Below are 17,132 nucleotides of genomic sequence, written 5' to 3' on the forward strand. Positions count from 1 at the left end.
AGCCCTCACTGAGCCTTGACGGAGGGGGACATGAGCCCAGGGCATGCTGGGACGCCAGCGATGATGAAGACAGGCCTCAGTCTCCTCACTGAGCCCTCACTGAGCCTTGACGGAGGGGGACATGAGCCCAGAATGATGAGGGCTGGGATGGGGGAGGCATGGGGGACGCCTAGGGAACTGTGGGGGCTCAGCTGGAGAGCCAGCAAGGATTTCCTGAAGGAGGAGACATTTGAGTTCAAACTTGAGGGCTCTAGTAAATGGATGTTACTAATAATATTGGTGGAGTCCTGGCGTGGTGTTGGGGGTTCATGCGCTGGACTGCAAAGTCAGTGTGAACCGTAAGATCAGCAGTTCAAGCTCACCAGTCGCTCCTCAGAAACCCTATACAGGGTCGCTATGGGTCACAACCGACTCAATGGCACTTAATAACAACTGTTACTACTAATCTTGAAGTCCTGGTGTAACCCTGTGGGATCAGCACTGGACAGTTAACCACAAGGTCGGCGATTCAAACCCACCAACGGCTCTTGGAAACACTACTCATGGTCGCGATGAGTCAAAACCAACTCAACTGCACTTAACAACAACAACAACAACAAGGATAAGCATTATCCTAGTTGCTGTAGGATAAGCACTGGATTGCTAACCAGGAGGTAGGCAGTTCAAACCCACCAGCCACTCAGTGGAAGAAAGATAAGGCTTTGTGTTTCTGTAAAGATTTACAGGCTTGGAAACCCTATACAGGGTTGCTATGAGCCAGAATAGACTTGATGACAGTGAGTTTATCAGTAATATTATTACCTTAATATAAGGTTGGCAGTTCAAGCCCACCAGCCACTCCTTGGAAACCCTATACAGGGTCACTATGAGTTGGAACTAACTCAGTGATACTTAACAACAACAACAAGCAAGGGGACCCTGGTGGCACAGTGGGTTATGAGTTGGGCTGCCAACCACAAGGTCAGTTTGAATCTACCAGCTGTTCCGTGAGAGAAAGATGAGATTTTCTGCCCTTGTAAAGATTTACTGCCTTGGAAATCCTGTACAGGGTTGCAATGTATAAGACATTAATTTTGGAGTCCTGGTGTGGCGTTGCAGGATAAGCACTGAACTGCTAACCACAAGGTCAGTGGTTCAAACTCACCAGCCACTCCTTTGAAACCCTCTGCAGGGTCTCAGCACTTAACAACAGCAACATAACTCATAGAACAAGAGGATTTCACTTAGGGGCGACTCAATATTCATTTATTCAACAAATATTCACTGAAGTCCACTCTGTGCCCAGCCCTGTGTAAGGTAACTGAGGACACTGTGGTAGCCTGGGCCCTGGCCTCATGGGACTTGTAGTCCTGGGAATGAGGAGAGAAAGGCATTAAGTAAGACATTACATTAATAAATTGATGCCACCAAATGTGATACACAGAATAATGAAGGAGGTTAACAGAGGAGGGTGTTTCTTACTTACACGGTGGATCAGAGAAAGTTTCTCTGAAGAGGTGGCATTAGATCTTGACTTGCTAAATGAAGAACAGAGGGAATGGCACTCCAGAGAGAGGGAACAACATGTGCAAAGGCCCTGAGGTAGCAGGGCTTTTCCTGTTTGAAGAACAGGCAAAGGTAAGTGTGGCTTGATGAAGAACACAGATGAGGTTGGAGGCTGACAGGCCGTAAAAGCCACAGGGAGGAGAGTGGACTTTAGTTTAAGGACTGTGGAAAGTTAAGGAGGGTTTTGAGCAGGGTCAGATGACATGATTTGATGGGCCTTTTTAATAGACCGCCTTTTGGGTGAAGCTCACTGCTTCAAACCTGATGCCTAGAACAAGGCCTGGTAGGTAGAGTGGTATATTGTGAGCCTAGAGTCAGCAGCCCGCACCCACCACTAAAGCTCAGCAACCTTGGTGTATGTTACTTTTAAGGTTAAGCGGCTCTTACAGTGAGGCTCAAAAGACTGTGAAGTAAACAAGACAGAGGGTCTCAGGTGAGCATTCAGGTGGGAGGGACAGCCTGCTGGGCACTGTCCTGGTTTTTGTGGAAGAAATTGGGTTGCCAGCTCATGGGAAGAAGAGGAAAGAAAGAAAGAAAGTCCAGAGCAAACCATGCTATATTGAGCAAGCAAGATGAGCTTTATACCCATCACTTCCCACTCGCGTTTCACTGAGAACCCAGTCTCAACCTCCTCATTTCCAACTTCCGGGGGATAACTGGGAGACGCTGCCTCTAGCGGGACAGCCTTGTCCCCAGCCCAAATCTCTTTTGCAGAAGATGGGAAGGATGGATTTTGGTAGACCGTGGGCTGGCTGCCTCTGCTACTTAAGCTTATCTGTAATGTGGACACGCTAACAGAATGTACCCCACAGGGATGCTGTGATGGTAAATGAACTCATATGTGGGCTGTTTATAAACTATTAGTTTGGTGATGCCATGTGGTTTAGAAAAATAATGACCGTGCGCTGTGAGTTCGTACATCTGTAGTTAAGATTCTGTTTCATGTCCTTGTGAGGTGAGCACCATGACACAGTGCCCCCATTTCAGAGATGTGTAAACTGAGGCTCAGTGATGAGGGTTCACACACACACACACACACACACACACACACACACACACACCGGCCCAGCCTGCCTGACTCTCTCCTGCCACCCCCAGAGCTGTCCTGGTTCCAGACTGTCGGGGAGTCTGCGCTGGGGGTGGAGACCTTCTTCTACCAGAGGGAACCCCACATCGTCCTAGCCCAGCCTTTTGCGGGTCGCTGCCTGGTCCTTACTTGGGACTACAGTCTACAGCGCTTCCAACCCAAGGAGGAGCTGTCTGGTGAGACCCCTTCTGCCTTTCTCTCCTCTCGCCTGCTCTCCTGGCACCCAGACCCTACTGGGCCAGCCTGACCTGCCTTCCTGCCTTCCCTACCCCCCAGCGCCCTCGGTGGTGTCCTGCAAGCCGCTGGTGTTGGGTCTGCGCCTCTTTGTGCTGGCCGCCCGCCTGTGGGGAGGTTCGCAACTGTGGGTCCAGCCCAGCCCCGGCCTGCGCCTGGCCCTGACACAGGCACTGGCCCCGCGGCAGCTGTTGCGACCCAATGATGCTGAACTGCTCTGGCTGGATGGGCAGCCCTGCTTCGTGGTGGCCGATGCCTCCAAGGCGGGCACCACCACGCTGCTGTGCCGTGAGGGGTCCGGCTTTTACCCGCGTCAGAGCCTGCACGCCTGGCATCGGGACACAGACGCCGAGGCCCTGGAGCTGGATGGACGGCCCCACCTGCTGCTGGCCTCCATGTCACAAAGGCCTGTGCTTTTCCATTGGGTGGGCGGCCGCTTTGAGAGGCGCACGGATATCCCTGAGGCCGAGGACGTCTATGCTACACGCCACTTCCAGGCTGGCGGGGATGTGTTCCTGTGCCTGACGCGTTACATTGGGGACTCCATGGTGAGGCTTGTCCTAGCAGGGCCGCACAGGCAGAGGGGTGCACACGCCGCCATGTAGGAGGTGTAGCACTGACCACCCTCCAGAGCTGCTTTCTCACACTGAGCCCACCTTACACGCTGGCCTCTGTCTGGCCCTACCTCACATGCTGAACTTTCAACTCTGACTCTAAGACTGGGACAGCTCACTAAGTATCTCCCCATCAGATTCTACTCCCCAAACTTTGACTCTGAAATTAACAACCACTCACATCCCTACCCTGAGATGCAAAGCCCTTGGAGACTGAGGCTGGTGTGAAGCTATTCCCACCCTGCCTCTAAGTAACACTGGTGGGTTACCAGTTGGGCTGCTAACCACAAGGTCAGCAATTTCTAATCCAATAGCCTCTCCGTGGGAGTCCTGGTGAGGCGCTGTGGGATAAAGCACTAGACCACAAGGTCGGTTTGAACCACAAGGTCAGTGGTTCAAACTCACCAGCCGCCCCTTGGAAACCCTATACAGGGTCACTGTGAGTCAGAACCGACTCCACAGCACTTAACACCAGCCTCTCCGTGGGAGAAACATGGGACTTACTGCTCCTGTAAAGGTTTACAGCCTTGGACACCCTACACACTGCCAGAACCAATTCAATGGCCACACTACCACCACCACCACCCTGCCTCCATCACGTCCCATCACTCCATGTCCTCTGTCCTATATTCCCTTCTCTCTGTTTCTTAAACACTCCAGTCCTTAGGGTCCCAGTAAGGATTTGTGTTTTTACCAAAAGCCAGGGGAGAGATCTGAGCTGACTCAGGTGCTCACCTCACAGGGAGGGTTTCTTTATGGAGAACAGACTGTGGGGGTGGGGCAGGGAGACCAGGGAGACAGCAGGCTGCTTCAACGGCCCAGGTCTGAGAGAGCTGGTGCTAAGCCAGGGGGCAAACAATGGAAGTAGGAGAAAGGTAAGTGGGCTTCAAAAAGTCTATGGGGAAATTCCATTACCTTTCCATTTCATTTCTCCATAAGCTTTTTGAAGCCCCCTTGTATAGCTATTGTCGGTAAACTGATAGGATTTGCTCACTGATTCTATGTGAGGTTTTGGGGGGGTGGGGGGAAAACAAGGCCCTCAAGAGCAACCCCAACATTTGTGGCCTAAGCAACATATTTCCAAAGATAAGAAAGTTGCAAGAATCTGGGGACCCACAAGCCTTCTATTTCCAAGCGGTTCCCAGTCTTGCAGACCCTGGAGGGCTACGGGCAGCCTGGCTCTTCTGAGACCCCCCAGTCCTAACTAGTGATTGCCCCCACAGGTCATGCGCTGGGACGGCTCCATATTTCGCCTGCTTCAACAGCTACCTTCACGTGGCGCCCATGTCTTCCAACCTCTGCGGATCGCCAGGGACCAGCTGGCTATTTTGGGCAGCGACTTTGCCTTCACTCACGTCTTCCTTCTCGAGCCCGACAAAAGGCTTCTGGAGCCACTGCAGGAGCTGGGACCCCCAGCCTTGGTGGCCCCCCGAGCCTTTGCCCACGTCGCAATGGTTGGCAAACACTTTCTCTTCGCTGCCTGCTTCAAGGGCCCCACGCAGATCTACCAGATTCGTGAGTTAGACCTCAGTGCCTAATACCACAGCTGGGGGACTGGGGTACGCGTCCTAGACCTCTGGATGTCCCCTTTACTGGTCCCCTGTCCTAACTTGGGGTGATGGCAGGTTCTGTGAGACGCTGACCACACGCCAAGTTCACCAGTCACAGGTGAACTTCTTGGAGGATCTAGGTCCACTGAAGGAAATGGAAGGCCCAGCCTCTGGGACCTTCAAAGCTGTCCTTCCAGTCTGTGCTGGGCTCAGCTGCTTCCACCAAGGTGACTTGGAGGCTGAGGCTGGGCCACTGAACGAAGTGGGAGTAAGTGCTGAGATCCACGAGCCCTACAAATTCCTCTAATCTGACTGCACCATCCCCAACTCTAAATTGAAGAAGAGACAACATTCCCATTCCCTCTAAACTCAATCTGGCCAATAGTTTTTAGCACCTTTCTCCATGAAGTCATCAGTAACTGGGCAGTTTTCCCTGCCCGGCTTCAGAACTCCCTCTGCAGCCTGTGCGTGCTTGCCCACTTGTGCCTTCTCTCTTGTGCATGCTCTGAGGGAGAGGGGAAAGGCAGGAAAGGACGCAGTATTGTGGGGAGTTTGGGTTACCTCCCCAAGTGGAGCCAAGGATGAAGACAGAAAGTGTATGAGCTTAATAAACATGACGTACACCCACCTCACTGTCTTATTGGCTGCTGTAGGATAACCTCTGGACTGCTAAACACCAGGTCAGCAGTTTAAACTCACCAGCCACTCAAAAGGAGAAAGATGAGGTTTGCTGCTCCCACAAAGATTTACAGCCTCAGAAACCCCATACAGAGTCGCTATGAGTTGAAGTTGAGTCGATGGCAATGGGTTTGGTTTTTTTTTTTTTCTTTTCTTTTCTTTTCTTTTATTGAGAGTTAGGGGGGTCTCAGAGGAGTCTGAGGCTCGTTGGAAGATATCACGCTTTGTGGTCATTAGATGTTCTTGGGGGTTATGGTGGGAGTTATTTAAAGGCCTCACAGGAACATTTGGAAAGGTCTTTTATAAAAAGTGGGGTCTCAGAGTTGAGAGTGAGGACATAGAGTCTTATTTAACATTTGGATGTTTGTAACATGGCAGGGTGAAATGTCCCAGAGTCCCATCTGATTAGATCCTTCTTTGGCTATTGGAAAAATTTCAATTGCATATATGACTCCCATGACCTGGGAGGTGTACCCCTTACCACCTACCAGACCACAAAGAGGCAGGTCTTTGGTTTTTCCCAATAAAGAGATTCAGCTGCTGGCTTCCATTTCAGCCTGCGCTCACTGTGAGTCCACCTTCTCTCAGCCCTCAATGCACACTTACGGAGTCTCAAGACCGTTTGTACAGGGGGCGAGATTATTTTTTGATTAAAAACTGAATAAAGAGATCCCCTCCAATGAGAGGTATGATAAGACCCTTGCATGCAGTCTGAGGAGAAGAGGGAGAGGCTCATTGTGTAATTCCAGCCCTTGAATCAGTCAGAGGAACGTGCAGAGCCAGGAACTGGGGAAGAGGAAGGCCCTTTGCGTTCCCTCGGCTAGTCTGTCCTCAGCAGTTGTGGGCAGATCCTGGGAAAGATGATGAGGTCAGGGTGTGTGGGTGGATAGTGTTCCTCCTACCCACTCCCAACATGCACATGCATGCACACACATTCCGTTCTGTTCAGCCCTGTTCTGTCCCCTGTCTTACCTGGAGTGATGAGAGGTGGGACTTCGCCTGCACGGTGACTAGGGAAACAAAAGTGATGCGATCTGTATCCAACCCAATTTGCCCTTTTCCTCAGGGCTAGAGGATGCCCAACTTGCCCAGACGTGCCCTTCTGACTATTTCTCCATGGTAAAAGAGTATAATCCCAAGGGCCAAAGCATTTCAGGATTTAAACCCATCTGGGGATTATTATTATTAACTATGAAATAAACATGGAAAAATCTTAGTGGCAAGAATTCCTCAGGGCAGGGCCTAAAGTCCGATTCTCTTGCTGCAAGATTTAACTCTTTCACCCCTGTCCAGCATGGGACAGGCTCTTTGGGAACCCATTTTACCTGGGTTTCTGGCTGAACTTGCATTTGCATTTGCCACCTGTAGGAGAGAGGGGAATGGTCAGGGGAAGGGAGCCACCACCCTGCCCTCTGGTACCCTTTCATTCCTACACTCACTCATGAGCACGATGATGCCTACGGCACACAAAACCCCTGCGCAGATAAGGCCGCCGACCCGGAGGTTGTACCAGTCTAGAAGAAAACCAGAGGGGACCCTTTAGACCAGTTTATGTCTTCCACATCCACTTGACAAATCTGTCTCATGTACCTATAATGTGTAGGGCATGGGGGATACAGTAAACAGATAACAATGCCAGCCCTTCTGGTACCTACACCAACAAACAAGATATATCCTATAGGGTCAGGTTAGAGATAGTTGCTTAAAGAAAATGAAGCCATTTCCGAGGTTAGAAAGCCAAGAGGCAGCTTGGTGAGAGGAGGACGTTCTGAGGAGGCCATATCAGAGCAGTGACCTGAAGGAGGTGAGGGAAGCAGCCATGCAGAGCATGGAAGAAAGGGTGTCGTCAGAAGGAACAGCAGGAGCGAAGGTCTGGAGGCTGGGAGTGTGCCCTCCCTGTCTGAGGACCTGATGGATGCTAGTGTGAATGCACAGAGTGGGTGCTGGGGGAGTGGGCGGAAGTGAGGGAGGCAAGAGGTCAGGGCAGACCAGGCGACTCCTGGAGGCCATGCAGAAGATTTGGGTCAGACAGCTGAGCTGCCCCAAGTCAATCCTTCTCGGAGCAGTGGCTTCCTGTGAGCGGTCTTCACTTGCTGTGTGCTCCTCTTTTGCTGGAGGAGAATCCTCCCAAGACCAGGTAAACATCCCTTGTTCAGCATCCCGTGTTCTAATCCTAGACCCTCCCGGTCCTCACTCTTTCACTCACGTCAGCCCCGCATCCAACCTTGTGAGGGGCTCTCACACAACCTTGTGTGGCGGGGAGGAGGGTCGGTACAAGCTCTCACCATAGTAGAAGGGACTGTCTTTATCTGCAAAGAGAGAAAACACACCATGAGATGCAGACTGCAGCAGAAGGTGGTCCTGAGAGAGGTCTGGGCAGGTGGAGAAGTCCAGTCTGACTCACCTTCGGGGTCATTGGCGTCCAGGGAAGGCAGGCCTGGTGAGGAAAATCAGGGAAGGAGGAGAGATGGTGATGTTGGCTTTAACAAAGCCCATTAACAGGGCCGTGGGTCCCTTGAAGGACAGCTCCCCACCTCCCAAAAGTCCAGCCACAGACCCCGTGCCCCATTACAGAGATGTGGAGTTCCCCACTTGGTCCACAGCTGTCCATTACAACAGCATTTTCCCACCAGAAATATGATTTAATCTGGGGCCCTATATTTCCAGACACCTTAGTAAATCAATACCTTCTGCAGAAACAGAAGGATTTTTCTGGTCAAAATGACAAATGGTTTCAGTCCCAGGACCCTGTTTCCCCAATGCATCATTCTCACAGCCATCCTCTCCATGAGTCCACATCTGCTCCCCACCAGTGTTGGGGTCTGTTCCCCATTCCTCTTGAAAGCAATATACTGTTTATAAAGCTACATGCACTTAGTGAGATACATACTGAAATCAACTTATTCAAAAATGCAACTTTAAGTCACCACCCTGGTTGGAATACCAGTAGTCTGGAAGGGAGGTACAAAGAGAACTCCAAAAGTATTAGAATCCAATTCTGGTTGGACGACATGGTGGTTGTGGCTCACCTTTAATCTGAGTCGTAGCTCTATTCTCTTTGTTAAAGGGAGATTTGCATTTATTTCATTCTATTTAAATAAACACAGAGTGCTTGCTCCGTACCAGGTGCTGTTCAAAGTGTGTTTCAAATATTAACTCGTTGAAATCCTCACAAGGACTCTTCGAGTAGGTAATGCTGTTGTTAAGTGTTGTCAAGTTGGTTCTGACTCATAAAGACCTTGTATAGGTGGGTTGTGGGTTAGAACTGCTGACCTTGGGGTTAACAATCCAGTGTTTATCCTACAATGTGCTACTCATATTATTATACTCACAGAGCCCCTTCTTTGTCTTTGAACTATGTGTTTGGAGTCCTGGTGTGATGCTGTGGGATACAGCACTGGACCGCGAGGTCGGTGGTTCAAACTCACCAGCACTCCTTGGAAACACTACACAGGATCCCTATGATTGGAAACTCAACAACATCACTTAATAACAGCATTTACAGTTGGGAAGCTGAGACACAAAGGGTTTTGGTAACTTAGTCAAGGTGCTGTATTAACCAGTAAACTCCAGGGTACCTCTGAAAATAAAGTTACCCACTTCAGTTGCATTGGTTACAACTCACAGTGACCCCACAGCACAGGGTAGAACTGTGCCCTCGGGTTTCTGAGACGGTTCATCTTTATGAGCGGAGCAGACAGCTTCATCATTCTCCTGAGGAGCGGCTAATGGACTTAAACTGCTGACCTTGCAGTTAGACATTCAAAGCTCAACCCACTGCACCATCAGACGGTGTTGAAGAGTAACATTGAGCTGAGCCTCCTGCTTGATGTCATCAGAAGACACGGAAGGGAGGGGTAGATAGTGGCTTTCTATCGGTAAGGAGTCCCTAGAGGTTACCATGTGGCACAATTCTAACATTCACCACCTCAATGAGGAGGCAGGAAAGCCCCAGCTAGACACTGTGGCGCTGTCGGATAAAGCACTGGGCAATATGGTTGGTATGAACCACAAGGTTGGAGGTTCAAACTCACCAGCCGCTCCTTGGAAACCTTATATAGGGTTGTTATGACTCAGAACCAACTTCGACAGCACTTAACAACAACAGAGACACACACAAGGCTTGGCTGCTGCCCAGCTGAGGAATTCAGGAGAAAAGACAGTTCCAGGTGTGGGTACTCACCTGCTAAGAGGACCAGCAGGCTCAGGACCACCTCCTGCATGTCGGTGAGCTGGGCTGTGGGTCTGAGGAAGAGTGTCCAGCTTTAGCGGGGCCACCAGGGACACCACCCTCCAATACTGCTGCCCACCTGAGGGGTTCACAGCTCACCTGGGGCAGGGGTTTGGCTTTGACACCCGCTGGGCTGAGTGATAAGGAGTTGAAAAGTGAAGTGGGGGCTGGGTGGGACCTAATGAGGAAGCAGAAGAAAGAACATTTTGGATATAAACATCACTTTAAGTGACTCGCCCTTCTACCTACAGTCACCTCCATTTGCAGATGGGAAATGAAGTCTTTGAGCAGGTGCCCAGGGTCACCCAGGAAGCGAGGCTTAAACCAACCTGGCACAACAATAGCTGTTTCTCACTCAGGGACTGCCAGGGCCTGGGGCGTTTGGGGGAAAGGGATGTTAGGAGCCAGGTGGCAGGAGGCCCAGGTGGCTGGGAGTGTCTCCCACAGACAGCTCGGAGCCTGCCCAGCCCTGCCCAGACTTTGCAGATCTCAGGCTGGGCCAGGGTCTGAACCTGAGCTGGCATCTCAGGAGAACAGACCATGAGGAAGGGAGACTTTGAGGGTGGGAGGGGAAGACACATGGAGAAAAGAACAAGACAGCTGCCAGCTCCCAGCCCAGCTTCGGCCAAGACCCCTGTTCCTGCGCCTGACAGGCCCCTTCTCCGGACCTCCAGCCAGGCTTTAAGCCCTCTAACCCCTGATTCTATCATTCCAGCCCCTGGCTCTGCCCCCACTTCAGCCCTTGGCCTTGCCCTCACCATAGCCCCCGGCCCTACTGTCACCCTAATCCAACCCCTGCCCATATCCCACCCCACCCCACCCAAGACCCTGTCCAAATTTCTCTTCAGCCCCAGCTCTAACCCCTGCTCCAGCCTAGTTCCCCTCAACGCCTGATCCCACCCAGTCCTTCCCCAGCTCATCCAGGTAGGCCAGAAAGAACACATTTCCTTCCTAACTCTGGCCTAGCATCTGCCCCCTCCTCCTACCACCTTGTGTATCAGTGATAAACCCCTAAGTCTCTGTGGCCCCTGCCTAGCCCCTAACATATCATAATTATGATGCCGTTGTTAAGTGCCATCTTGTCCGTTCCGACCCATAGTGACCATGGATAGGGTTTCTAAGGAGCAGCTGGTGTGTTTGAACCGCTGACCTTGAGGTCCAGCGCATTATCTGCAGCGCCACACTGGGGCCCCATAATTGTGATAGCACAGCTAACACTCCGCCTCACCACGTGCTTGATGATGCCACGTGCTTGATGAAAACATGCAGTTTTCACCCCTTTGGTCCCCCTTGTGGCAGAACACTTGCTTAGAGGGAATGGTGATCTCAGGGTCGAGATGGGAATCCGGGAGGTCTGAGTGTCCAATCACTAAGCCATCTTGGTGTTTCTTCCTCCTACTTCTTCTGCAAACTCCTTTGGGTCTCTAACCCCATGTGACTCTCTAGCCAAAGCCTTAGGTCTCTTCCAGCAAAGAAACCCCATTGATCATTCAAACACCTTACTTCTGCTTATCATTTTAGGGGGTCCTCGACTCTAACCGTGGGGACCACAGACTCAGTTAAAAGGCCATTGTGCATTCCCTTCTGGGTTTCCGCAGAGACTCCCATCCACAGCTGGAGAATGTGTCCTCATCCTGAGTTTCTGTTTCCGGCACATTCAAACAGCCTTCTCCATCTCCCTGTGACCGACTGCCCCAGGTCCTGGAAATCCCCAATGGCTTTCCACTTTCCCATTTGTCGTGTAGAATCAAGTGGCCACTTTGGTTTGAGCACCCATTTCTTGCAGGAAGAGGGCTTGTCGGCATTTAGAACCAATATTCCTAAGGCACTGGAGAACTCATGGAGGTTTGAGATCCGCTAGTGTGGTTCCAGGTTTGGAGCTGGGCTGTCCATCCAGGTGTCTGCTACTCTGTGATGATACCAATGCTAACAACCGACAGTGCTTTCTGAGTGTTACTCCACGTTCTTCTCGGCACTTTGCATTTCCTCGCTCTTATAATCGCCACAGATCCATGAAGCCAACCTTATCATTTCCCTGCGTAGTGGTCACTGCTTCCATTGACTTGTAACCCCAGTGACTTCAGGTCAATGCTGCATCCTCCCTCATCCTGTGAGATTCAGCTCTTAAGCCACTTTCCATGAATGCTCCAAGCCACCCCGTGTACCTACTACCAGCGAGTCGGTTCCCACTCACAACCGTCCTAGGTAGGGTTTCTGAGTCCAAGTCCTGGGGTGGCGCTGTGGGCTAATACAAAGCCGTTTGAACTGCAAAGTCGGTGGTTCAAGCTCACCAGCTGCTCCTTGGAAACCCTCTACAGGGTCTCTATGGTTTGGAACTGACTCAACAGCACTTAACAACAAATCTATGAGAGCAGAAAGCCTCTTCTTTCTCCTGAGGAGTGGCTGGTGGATTCGAGCTGCTGATCTTATGGTTAGCAGCCCAATGTGTAACCCAGCTTCTTCCGAACCTGCAAGATTTCCCCATTCCACAGGAGACACTGATGCGTGGGGACCACTGATGCATGGGGACCACTGATGCGTGTGCACTGGAATGCACAGCAGTGTTGGGCCCAGGTTCTTCCAGAAATACTGGGAGCTGCATGTCTGGGCATCTGCCCTCAGCTTACCCCTTCAGGCTGCTGTTTGAAGAGGCCTGGGGACTACTCCAGATCTGATTGCTGGTCAGTGAGACAGCTAAGAGAGGAGAACAGCCATGTGGCTGGGTGCCCATTTCCTGTCCACTTCTCTTTGTTCCTCCCTGGGTTCTAACACAAGCTGTGAACCATCTCAGCAGAGCTCTGGTTCTGTGTTGCCCATCTGACTATTGCAATCCCCTCTACTCCCCCATGACAGTGGCCGGGCCTTCAAAGGTGTACACTCTTCCTACACCTCCTAACCATCTCTACACTTCAGTCACCCCAGGAAACCACCACCCCCTTCTCCTAGAGGTCTCCGGGAACCATATGTCGCCAAGAAACCTAGACACCTCAGGCCCGCCCCGCTACCTCCAATCTACCTAGGTACCCTTGGTCCACCACCCGTCTTCCCACACTACCCACCCCACTGTGGGCCTAATCTTCAGCCCAGTTGGCTGAACCAGCCCCCAGACAGAGGAATGGTGGGGTTTGGAAGTGAAGTCGAATGAGCTTGGAGGGAAGCGGTCTCTAGTCACTCACCTGTAGGGTTCAGCAGGCTGAGTTGGAGGTTCAGGAGAGAAAGCCAGCCTGCTGCACCTGAGCTCTGCCTTTATCCACAGCTGCCACGCCCTGAGCAAACCTGGGCAGGTAGAGAACGAGTTAGACTCCCTGTAGCTCTGAGGCACCCCCACCCAATTCCTGTTCTTAAAGAGACAGCTCCACTTCCTTCCCAGTCAGAAGCCGGGCAAACGGTTTTCCCTCTTAATGCCCCAGCAGCATTAGATGAGGTGGAGGGGAATCAAACGGGCTGGGAGTCACCCATCACATTAGGAGAGGGGGGCTTTCTCTAGTCTCATTCCCCCAGAAAAGGATCTCAAAGGGGGAAGGTTCTGGGGTCTCTATTAATAGAGTTGCTATATGGCAGAAGTGGTCAAAGAGGGCATGCTAGAGGAAGGGAATGGTAGAGATTGGTGGTGGTGGTGGTGGTGATGTGTTGTGGATTCAGTTCCTACTCACAGCGACCCTGCACAGGGTTTCTAAGGCTATAAATCTTTACAGGAACAGAAAGCCTCATCTTTCTCCCACGGAACACTGATAGTTTCCAATTGCTGACCATGAGGTTAGCAGCCGGGCTCGTAACAGCTACACTACCAGAGCTCCTTTGGTGGACACTATGGAGGTTGACTCCCCATCTAGGCCACCTTTTGCTGTGAAGGCTCTGCAGAAAATGCTACTTTGACTGAGGCTGTGAGAGGAGATTGTGGTAAGAGTAACAAGGGCAGGATTAGGAGGGATGTTGTTGGTCATAACCCCACCCGGCCCTGGGGACACTCAGAACTGGCTCCCAAGCCCCAGGCCAAAATTTCTGGGGATAGAGGGAGCAGAATGGCAGGATGCCTGGGTCCATGGAGGGGCAGAGGGGTGGGGGGCCTCCTCCTACTCCACACAAGGTCTTCTGCACTGTGCAAGGCTTCCTCTTCCTCCCCTTCCTCCCTGCCCCCACCCCTCATGCCATTCTCTCCATCTGGGGTCTCTGCAGGTCCCCACGTGGCCCCCCCCTTGGGATGCCCCCTCCCCCCAATTCCGCCTCCTTAGACAGAAGGACTTTTGTCTGGGGGCTGGACAGAGAACAAGGCGCCTTTGAATGGCTGGCAAGGGATTGGGGTCACGAGGAGGGATAGGGCCAAGAAAGGGGTGGTTCTAAGCTGGCTACCAGTTGGACTTCAGGCGACCCTCAAACCAACCCCCATTGTCAGTGTGGGGGTAGGTAGGAGGGCCACCAGAACCAGGCCAGGGAGGGGGTCCAATTGAGAATGTGTGGTACTGGACAGGGAAAGAGGTTCTCTGAATCAGGACTCTAGGGCAGGGAGTAAAGACCCCTCACTTCTCTTCTGGGAAGGGCAGGATGAAGGGAGTGTTCACCCACCCATTTGCTTTCTGAATGTAAGCTCCTCAGGTAATTTCCCAATCCCAGGTCCTAGACCCTCACCCTCAATGAAGGGAGACCAGTCCCTACAGGGAGTGGAGAAGACACTTGAGATAGAGTGTAGTCAAAGAGGAAGATGCTAGGGGACATAGAAACAGAGGGAGGGACACCTGGCAGAGAAGGACCCTGGTCAGTTAAGGGAGACTTTGCAGCTGGACGCGTAACATCTCTTGCCTAGACACTTCCAATAATGCAGTGGCCCTGAGAAGACCCCTTTGGTGGTCTTGGAAGTAGAGTGGTGTCTCCCTCTGCTGGGAAATTTAGGAACTGCAGGAGCCAAAGAACAAGCTGGTGTGGGAAGGTGGGCTGCTCTGACTTCCGTATATTTATTTGTGCCAGAGTCTGTATGAGTTTGCCAAAGGGTTCAGGCAGGAATTGTGAATGAGTGAAGCAGGACAGGTGTGAAATTATAAGGCACAGTGGTGTAATGTGGTAACAATCGTGTTGTTCCTCTTCTAACTTCAGGAAGGATCAGCCCAAAGGATGTCTGACCTCCACTCTCTAAACTTTTTACCATTTCTGACACCAGCTACCTTCACAGTACACTCATCTTTTCTGCTGGGTTCGATCATTCATTTCAATGGCCAGCTAGAACTCAGACCACATTTCACAGTTACGATTTATTAAGTAACATAGGATCAGGATTAACTTGGAGTAGCAAGAACAGGATAACTGTCAAGAAGCACACAAGCAGTCTGAAAGGTTCCCTCAAAGTGAAGAGCACATCCCTTCTTTCATGCCAGACAGCTCTCTCTTTCTCAGTCATGATTGGCCCCTCAGGACAGTCTTCTTCACAGCCCCTTTGGAACAGGCTACCTCTCAGTCTCTGCAAGTCTGGCAACTGTTTCAGCTCTTTTAGCATTGCTGACAAATGTCCTGAGGCACTTTACTCCAAGGGCAAGCCTCTTGCCCCAAAGCACTCAGTTCTTTTACTCCAGAGATTGGGGATCACTGTATCTGCCTTCCTTTGTGCATCAGGAAGCTCATTATGCCATCATGTGGTCTCCTGGTTCTGCTGCTACCATTCCAGTGTTACAACTCTCTGTCTCCGGGGTCTAGGAGGTTCTCAGCATAGACACCCCATGTCCAAAAGACACACTGTACTTCAGGATCTTCTTGGTGATAGGTCCCCTCTCAACCTCTGTAAGATGTCTGTTTATATAGTCAGGTGGAACATTCCTATTGGGCAGATTTTATGCACCCTATTAGCATAATAACTAGCCAATCCTCTCTCTGGATTAAACTAGCCAATCCCCTCACAAGTGACTCCACCTATTTGCATAGTAACTGACATTTTCTGCCAGCAGGACTGACTCCTTCCTTGGGCAAAAGCAACACGTTTCTTCAGAGGACGAAGGTAACTATAACAAGGGCAACATCTCTTCAGGGTCCAGGAGAAAACCACCCAAAAACTGTTTTCTCTCTTTCACAGAACCAAGGCAAAAGGTCACATAAAAGAACTCATTTTACCAGAGTGGTAACTGGGCAGACTGGAAACTTCTTGTCTTATCTAAAGGGTTAGTCAACACAAAGAAAGGAACAAACCCATGTGGATAGATATAGAAATATCTCCCAGATATCTTAGTGGTGGTGGTGGTGTGCTGTGGAGTCGGTTCCGACTGATAGCAACCCTGCATAGAGTTTCCAAGGCTGTAAATCTTTATGGAAGCAGGAAGCTTTATCTCTCTACTGTGGAACTGCTGGAGTTTCCAACTGCTGACCATGAAGTTAGCAGCCCAACTCGTACCCACTACACTACCAGAGCTCCTTACTAAGGGCAAAAAAGTAAGGTGTCAGGAAATTGTGGGTTATGCTTCCATTTGTAAGGAAAATGCACCCATACACACATGCATACTTGTATACTTCTATACTTGTGTCTAGAGTCCTGGTGTGGCTCTGTGGGTTAATGCACTGGACTGCAAAGTCGTTTGAACCACAAGGTTTGTGGTTCAAGCTCACCACCAGCTGCTCCTTGAAAACTCTATACAGGGTTGCTATGGGTCAGAACTGACTCAATAGCACTTAACAACAACAACAATGCTTATATCTGAATAAAATGTCTTTGGAGATTGGCACCCTTGGTTGCTTCAAGGGAATTCCAGGAGACTGAAAGATGGGATGTAATGAAGACTTACTTATTAAATATCCTCTTGTACCTTCTGAATTTTGTGTCCTGAGAATGTTTTACCATAAAAAAGTTTAATTAAAGAAATTAAAGGGTAGTTTCTACACAGTTTTAGTCAATGGCTGTTACATTATCAGTGATGGTGGTTGTGTGCTATGGAGTCAGTTCCAACTCGTATAGACCCTGTTTCCAACGCTGTAAATCTTTATGGGAACAGAAAGCCTCATCTTTCTCCTGCGGAACGGCTGGTAGTTTCAAACTGCTGACCGTGAGGTTAGCAGCCAGACTTGTAACTGCTACTCTATCAGAGCTCCATATATTATCAGTTGTTGTTGTTGTTAAGTGCCGTCAAGTCGGTTCCAACCCATAGCGACCCTGTATAGGGTTTCCAAAGAGTGACTGGTGAGCTTGAACCACCTACCTTGTAGTTCAGATGGCTTTGCAG

The 17,132-nt window shown here is 50.7% G+C and overlaps 2 protein-coding genes across 2 annotated transcripts in view; one reads left to right on the plus strand and one right to left on the minus strand.

Annotated features, from left to right (window-relative positions):
• LGI4 (leucine-rich repeat LGI family, member 4) overlaps positions 1–5,018 on the plus strand; it is a 9,088-nt gene extending 4,070 nt beyond the window's left edge. The window contains exons 7-9 of the mRNA XM_006867375.1: positions 2,644–2,808; positions 2,909–3,414; positions 4,704–5,018. Of these exons, the coding sequence (XP_006867437.1) occupies positions 2,644–2,808; positions 2,909–3,414; positions 4,704–5,018 (986 nt within the window). The remainder of the gene's footprint in view (positions 1–2,643; positions 2,809–2,908; positions 3,415–4,703) is intronic.
• A 1,521-nt stretch (positions 5,019–6,539) lies between these two features.
• Positions 6,540–9,931, minus strand: FXYD3 (FXYD domain containing ion transport regulator 3). The gene is made up of 7 exons (XM_006867376.1): positions 9,892–9,931; positions 8,113–8,145; positions 7,994–8,017; positions 7,148–7,222; positions 7,034–7,070; positions 6,681–6,718; positions 6,540–6,559 (listed from the first exon to the last, which is right to left on the minus strand). The coding sequence occupies exons 1-7, from the start codon at positions 9,929–9,931 to the stop codon at positions 6,540–6,542; spliced, it is 267 nt and encodes an 88-aa protein (XP_006867438.1).
• Positions 9,932–17,132: the final 7,201 nt, after the last annotated feature.

Source organism: Chrysochloris asiatica, unplaced genomic scaffold (assembly GCF_000296735.1).
Source record: "Chrysochloris asiatica unplaced genomic scaffold, ChrAsi1.0 scaffold00104, whole genome shotgun sequence".
In the NCBI taxonomy this organism is placed as follows: domain Eukaryota; kingdom Metazoa; phylum Chordata; class Mammalia; order Afrosoricida; family Chrysochloridae; genus Chrysochloris; species Chrysochloris asiatica.

Bases quoted from the DNA above. Each gene is read 5' to 3' on its own strand.
- FXYD3 (XM_006867376.1), bottom strand. From the start codon at position 9,931: ATGCAGGAGGTGGTCCTGAGCCTGCTGGTCCTCTTAGCAG. The intron at 7,223-7,993 runs GTGAGAGCTTGT...GTTTTCTTCTAG, and splicing joins AGACAGTCCCTTCTACTATG to ACTGGTACAACCTCCGGGTC. The intron at 7,071-7,147 runs GTGAGTGTAGGA...TCTCTCCTACAG, and splicing joins AGGCATCATCGTGCTCATGA to GTGGCAAATGCAAATGCAAG.